The sequence below is a fragment of the Cydia fagiglandana genome, chromosome 7, assembly GCF_963556715.1.
Source record: "Cydia fagiglandana chromosome 7, ilCydFagi1.1, whole genome shotgun sequence".
Taxonomy (NCBI): domain Eukaryota; kingdom Metazoa; phylum Arthropoda; class Insecta; order Lepidoptera; family Tortricidae; genus Cydia; species Cydia fagiglandana.
Genome location: NC_085938.1, coordinates 12,933,943 through 12,941,319, shown reverse-complemented (window position 1 = coordinate 12,941,319; position 7,377 = coordinate 12,933,943). Strand labels below are relative to the sequence as shown.

The following is a 7,377-nucleotide window of genomic DNA, read 5'->3' as shown; positions in this document are numbered from 1 at the left end:
ATTTATAAACACTATAACTCCCACATAGACATACAAGAGTGTTAAATTAATCACTCAGTATTTTTTAAAGGTTCAAACGACATTTCACCAAAAATGTGTACATAATTTTCTACAACACTAAGTTTAGTACATATTCAGTACTGACCATTTCAATGCTCGTATGAATTATGAAATATATCAATTAAACTATTCATTTCGTCGTCTAATTACTCTTTACCAACTGTTATTATCTGTACCTTGTATGTATATCCGATTCGAAACACTCAAGAGTTCCTCTTTTCAAGGAGAGATTTGTTGGCAACGACCATAACGCGTTAGCGTTATAAAATACTTTATCTTCTGGCACTTTTATCTAACACTACGATACAATCTAATGACATCACAGTATTAAGCTCTCTAGTTTGCGATCCTGATTTCAATGAGATGGTTTAAAAAAAATATTATGTACTTAATGCTTCACGAAGCGATAACATTGACTGTATAATAATTACATAACTTACTAATAATTATAAGTCAGATTTGAAAATAACCATTAAATGGGAAGGAATTTTCTAAACGGTGTGAAATCAAAATCGCAAAGTTACAAGTTTTACTGACATTTTCTTTTCAATAGAACTGCGATGATACTGTGACAACTTACTGCTAGGATTTTATTACTGATGTCGAGACACGTGCACTGGGAACTGGTAGACGTAGGGAACCGCTGCCTGCATTCAAAATAATAATTTAAAGTCTCTTAAAAATCATACCTGAGTTAGAACAAGAAAAGGCTGCAATGATTTTGATAGCACACGCAGTACAAGTGTTATTTATAAGTCATAATTTCATAGAAGTTTGAGGTTTAAAATAACACTTGCACTGTGTGTGCTATCATAATCATTTCACTTGTCTTGGCCTGACTACATATTATAATAAACCTAAAGTGGCTACCAAAAATAATAAGGAAATAAGTAGGTTTAAGGTGTCGTTCGGATGTAAACTGCCGCTGAAATCGTGTTGCGGCGTCGTTGTTGCCACCGATGTATCTGTCAATTGCCTTGATAAAATGAGTGACAGAATGAATGTCATAATGGCAGCGAACGTCACTCATTTTATTAAGGAATTTACAGATAGGTACAACTGCGGTAACAACGACGATGCCGGAACAGTAAAGGTAACATCCCATTTCTGACCGCAGCTGCACTACTTCTACTGCTCCGACACGTCGATGTTATTATCAATTTCCATAGTAAAATGAATGACAGTAATGTCTCAACAGTAGTGCAACTTTCATTGGAAATGGACTGTCACCTTAATTCAGCTGCAGTTGACATCCGAATGTCACCTTTACTGTACAAGTCGATAAGTATTTAAGAATGACATACCTCTTGCGTGTTTCTTGTATTCCTCTTAGTTAGATCCTTTTCGAACTGCCATTGTAGATCGTTGGATGAGTCTCTTCTGTCAATTAGATTATTTGCATCTATTGCGTTCAATTTAGCGTCTTCTTGCTTAGCTTGTTTAGGCTGGTCATCAGGATTGTACGTAGGAAGGAAGTATCTCAGACCGAAGCCGGGTAGACTTTGTGAACTCAAGACCTGAGCAGGTGTGAAGTAGTCCTGACGTTGAATTGGTTGGGCTTGTACGGGTTGACGTATTGGTATGTACGAGTTGACGAATCGTTGCGCGTTGTTTAGAGGCTGCGGAGAGTAGACTACCTGAGTATACCTCGGCTGCGGTATGAAGAGTTGGGGCCGCCTGTTGAATAGAATAACAGTTTAATCAAATACGTTGATATAGACCTTCTTATTTGTGCTAGACGGGACTTAAAATCATGCAGCTGGAATATAACTGCATTTGTAAATCAATCTCTGAAATTGCAATTAGGTAACGTTCCAAAATATAGAGTAAGAAATAAAAGGACGGGAAAAAGTTATTTTGTTTTTTTATGTAAACTTTTTGCTGAGTGCCTAAAGATACATGATTACTAAGGTATATTCTAGTGACCTCGTGTGTCACCCAAATATCAAGCTTTTTTGTATACACAGACTTTTTCAAATGGCGTTTCAGCTATTTTATAACTACTAATATTCGCATATTGCTTAATTTTCTCAAAAATGGCATCGACTTTATCCGTAACAGCCAAAACGAGCTTTATCTTTGATACCAAAATTACCGGAATGAAAACGCTTGAACCAATTTTGTGCTGCTCTCTTAGAGGATATAACCAACGGAGACGCCAAGTCTATAATTTTCGGTACAAAATAGTCTGCCGTTTTTTGCGGGGGAGGGGCACATCAAATGAATAGGAACGTCATGTCAGATAAACGTCAGTCCATACATGTGGTTGACATGTGGTTGACCATTGGCCGCCTATTTTCGACAGAGGGGAACGCCTGTTAATGACCACTCCGTTTGGTTATATTCTCTAAGGCTGCTCTACACTGCGTTAAGTTCATAAACGTCACAAGTTTTTTTTTTTTTCATTTTTCCCTTTAATAAAATAATATATAATAAAAATAAAAATAAAATAAAATAAATAAATATTATAGGACATTCTTACACAGATTGACTAAGTCCCACAGTAAGCTCAAGAAGGCTTGTGTTCAAAATATATCGAATTTCTTTCTTTCGATCATTTTGACGGGCAGAATTACGAAAGAAAAATGACGAAAAATATTGTTTTTATGTAATCTTTTTGCCTTTTGTACTATAAGATTTTTCTTTTGTGCAATAAAGATTAAATAAATAAATCTTTTTTAATGTATGGCAGTACAACCAAAGAGTTTTACTGCAACTTTACAACTATAACGAAAGAAGTTTATTCCCGACCTAATAAGTAATTAATTAAATACCTACGAATTCCCATTAAGTTGAAATATTCAGTCAATTACTGTTACGAGCATTACTTGGGTTTCTTGAACTTAGCTATTTGCGTAATTATAAAATTTGCATAGCTAACGAAAACGTGGGAGAATTTACAAATAAATGTATTCTTTACAAAGGTGGCAGCATCTTGCAACAATAAAGAACAAATCGCTATCACCTTGCTATTTAAATTTAAATTATCTTTCTCGCGCTTTAGCTTATCTTATTATAATCTTATCTGCTTCAATCTAAATCTGACGAAAATCCTAGCGTTTGAGAAATATTGCACATACCCACCTACATATAGCGTCAGTGTTAATGCTGCTCTTAACTTCTTAAGTGGGAAATTTTGCCTCTAGGGAAAATTGTTGATGCCTTTAACACGTTCGCGGACGCTCAGTCACACCATTTGGACACCTAAATTTTGTATGGAAATTTTGCGACTGTTATAGCATATCTGTCACTACAAATATATCTTTTAGGTTTGTATATGACGCGTAATGCTATACAAGGCGGATGCTATGCAATCCGCGTCAATATGAAGTATATTTTTTATATGCTATGTGACAACAAATGCTATACAATTCGGATGCATAAGCATCTCCGTCACATGACGTAGTCAAGATGTGATCTTATATGACATCGCATGTTATAGCATTCATTCATCGTAATTGATGGACTTAATGGCTGAGACTTCTGACTTCCTAGAGGAGAGATTTTTGCTCTAAAGACTCATTGCTGACCTCTTCAAACATTTTTCTACTTCTGTTTTGTTCCCCCATTTCTTATCATTGTAATATTATGTCCTTCTCATACATGCCCCATCCCAAGCACGTTCGTCATTCATTAGACCTAAAATTATGTGATACTACACATCATGCGTTGGAGACCGCATAATATGTCTGAAGAATCTAAATGCCCACTCATGGCATGTTGCAGAGAGCCAAGTGGAGCCGGTTGAGCTCTCATAAAAGAGAGAAGTTTTTTCTTCCAGCTGTCCAAGGTATACGCAGCATTTACGCCACCACCACTTTCAAAATCATCAATCTCTACCGCATTACACTTTTTGAGTTCCCTGTAAGTCACCGCCGCTTTAAGTTCTGGACGTAAAGCGTCCACCACTTGTCCTGTCAAGCGATGATTCACCCAACTTTATATACTTTTTCGGATGCATCTGCACCAAACATAAGGCGTGAAATATACAGAAATTATGCCACAATACTTGTCGTAAACGTTCTTACCTTGTAAGAGATGACCATCGAGCGCCAGCAGGCTTATAATTCACAATTATATCATCAAAACTATAACTAGTAACGTAATTACTTGAATGATAGGTATACACATTCATGCCTCACTTTTTCACATTCACCGTTATCAAAATTTGATTGTAGCACAATAAACCACAAGTAAACATGTTTGTTTATTAAAACACATTGAAAAACTTAAAGAAATTGTAAGAAAAACATTAATTATGATGTTATAAACAATCCGTAAAAATGCCTATCGCGCACGAAATTCACCCAAATTGCACGTGTCTACTCCCAGACGCACCTGCCCGGCTACTAAGGGAGCTGCCATACAAAGACGAATGCTATAGCATTTGCGTCACAGAAAGGGGGGCCCAATTGGAGAAGTCACAGGATAATTTTTAACTTCGATAAAACTATGTAAAATGGCAGTATGCAAACTTTGAATCTGGTGACTGGTAGAGGAAAAGTTGGTGAATAATATTATACTGTGGTAAACCGGATTGATAAGCATTCCACTGCAGAAATTTAAAACGAATAACGGATGCTATAGCATGCGCGTCACCAGGAGTAGTGCAAAAACGGATGCTATGCAATCCGCGTCCGCGAACGTGTTAACATACATACATACATACATATAATCACGCCTATTTCCCGGAGGGGTAGGCAGAGACCACGTATTTCCACTTGCTACGATCCTGACATACCTCTTTCGCTTCCTTCACATTCATAACATTCCTCATACATGCCTTTAAATTTTGTAACAATTACTTTTTACACAATTTTGACAATAAAATATCATCTTATATTTAATTGTCTTATCTTATGGATAATTCCTTGGTATGTAACACTATTGAGCATTAGGGTCGGTAGCATCGAATATCATTACATCACCTTTTAGTACTGAGGTCATATCTATCATGCAGGAATGATGATCAGATGTATATTTAATTTTAAGGTCGTGTCTATCATTGAACATTAGTGTCAAGCGTGTTGTTAGATCGTTGCTTACATACAGCTGCCGAGAGGCCGAAATACTTGCTTATAACCATTGATTTAAAAATATCCCCATAGCCGGGTGGCATAGGTGGGTGCCACTCGTGTTCGTTTTATTTTTAAGGATTTTATATTTTATTTTATTTATATTTTATTTCATATTTAAGGATTCTTAAAAAAAAAATATCAAAATGATAACAATTTATGATGGTGGTAGTTGTCTAGGTAGCTGAAAAAATGACAATGAAAATGCCTGGCACTTTAAATTGCGAGCAAAAACTGACATTTATATTTTTTGTAGAATAAACCATCTATCATATATTATGTCTGTTAGTCACATACCATCCCGTATATCATCCGAATCCGGTGCCTCACTCGTCGCATAATAATTGATTGTCTTTCACGGCTACCATCAGTTTGGCATTGACATAAACGATATCGTGAACGTAATTTACTTTCGATACCTAGGTAATTTACCGTTTACTCGTACTAATTAATAATAATTCTTGCTCTTTTAGTATAGTTAGAAAGGGACAGTATCGCTTGGAGTGGAGTGAAGTTAGGCACATAAGACCGTAAAGAAACGTAAAACGTGACATACGGCACGTTTATTCACTGAAAGTAAGTGAAAAATACTCTGCCAACTGATGGTAGAGGCTCTAATGTAATGTTACGCATAAAAATCTTTTTGCATAATTTTTCTCCAGCTATACAGTAACTATTTTGCATAGATTGTGTAGAATAGGGTAGGTTAGGTTTGTTTTATAATTTTTCAGAAATTTTAATAGTTTCAGCATAGTAACAGTTATGCGAAATGAGTTTTATGCGTAACATTACATAAGGACAATCAATTATTATGCCACCTGGCACAGAATAAATAATAGTACTAGGTACAGAAGACTCACTCTCTAACAAAACGCGTCTGTTGCGATCAGGACAGATATGGCCGCTAGGTGGCGACAGCGCCGCGCGCGGCTAATGGCAAGCCACCAAAATTGGTGTGGAACGGGTGTACTTGTAGCTACCCGTTGCAAACCGACGAAATCGCGGAGTGAGCTACGCCTGCCAATGGTCTATATTGGGTCGCATAATAATTGATTGTTACATCTGAATCATCTCTTAGCACTAAGATAGCACTTAGCACTTAGCACTAGTATCATGTATCATACCATTGAAGAACTAGCTGCTGAACCAAATATCATTGGTGTGACAAAGTCGCAAAGGCTTCGGTGGCTCTGCCACCTTGTGTGTGATCGGGCGGTGAAAAGAGCGTTTGAGGGAAAACCGATAGGACGCCGCCCGGTCGGTTGAACTAGATATCGATGGGCGGATGTGGTGGACGCTGATCTCCGCGAGCTCCGGGTTAAGAACTGGCGAGAAACGGCACAGGACCGGGATCAGTGGCGAGCAGTCGTGTAGGCCAAGACATACTTTGGGTCGCTGCGCCAGAGGAGTAAGTAAGTATCATACCATTGAGCGTTAGGGTCGGGTGTGTCGTTGGATCGTTCCTCCCACACGGGCGCCGGGACGCGGAAGGGCTGCACCGGCGGCAGCTCCCGCTCCGGCGGCGGCGGCTCGATGGGCCCGTCCTTCGTGCCGAACTTCACCATGATTGCGTGTGCGCACGACGCGTACAGCACCAGGCAAGTCAGCAACTGGGAAAAGTAGGCTTTTTGTACAATACTGCCTCAGCATTTGAAATAGAAATTGAAATAATTTATTTGCAGAAAAAGGGTACACAATAAGTAACCTAGGTTAAATGTCACAATCGTTTCACCTTCTTCAGCTGTTTATAAACAGCATGCAATTTTTTTAATATTTCGTTAATAATGATTTCAAAGTATACAATAACTGAAGCAATATTTGTTAAGAGGTTGCTTTTTTAACCTGGATTAGTTATTTAATACTTATTTAGTTTAGTTAGTGTATTAAGTAGTTCATAAATGCCTTATATTTTGATCTTATTATGTATACCGTGAATATTGTCCCAAAATGTGTTACTACTATTATTGCTTACAGTTATTGTTATATTATTTTCAAATGTTGTTTTTCTATTGTATTTTATTGTAATTGTATTTTATATGCTTTTCAAACACAACCTTGTATTGTTGATGAATAAATATGATGATGATAATGATATGTTGTTTTCAATCAAAAGGTAAACTTTTTATTTACGGTGGTAGTCATAACTAGTCATAAAGCGCTACCGACAATGTTTTGGTTGTCAGATCCTTGAGGCGTATTCGATCACCATATCTCGTCACTTAGCTTCTTCAAACGCGTGATA

At 37.3% G+C, this 7,377-nt stretch overlaps 1 protein-coding gene across 1 annotated transcript; it reads right to left on the bottom strand.

Annotated features, from left to right (window-relative positions):
• Nucleotides 1-653: 653 nt before the first annotated feature.
• LOC134666205 (uncharacterized) lies at nucleotides 654-6,700 on the bottom strand. Its single transcript, XM_063523356.1, has 3 exons — nucleotides 6,561-6,700; nucleotides 1,365-1,737; nucleotides 654-707 (listed from the first exon to the last, which is right to left on the bottom strand). The coding sequence occupies exons 1-3, from the start codon at nucleotides 6,698-6,700 to the stop codon at nucleotides 654-656; spliced, it is 567 nt and encodes a 188-aa protein (XP_063379426.1).
• Between the last annotated feature and the right edge of the window lie 677 nt (nucleotides 6,701-7,377).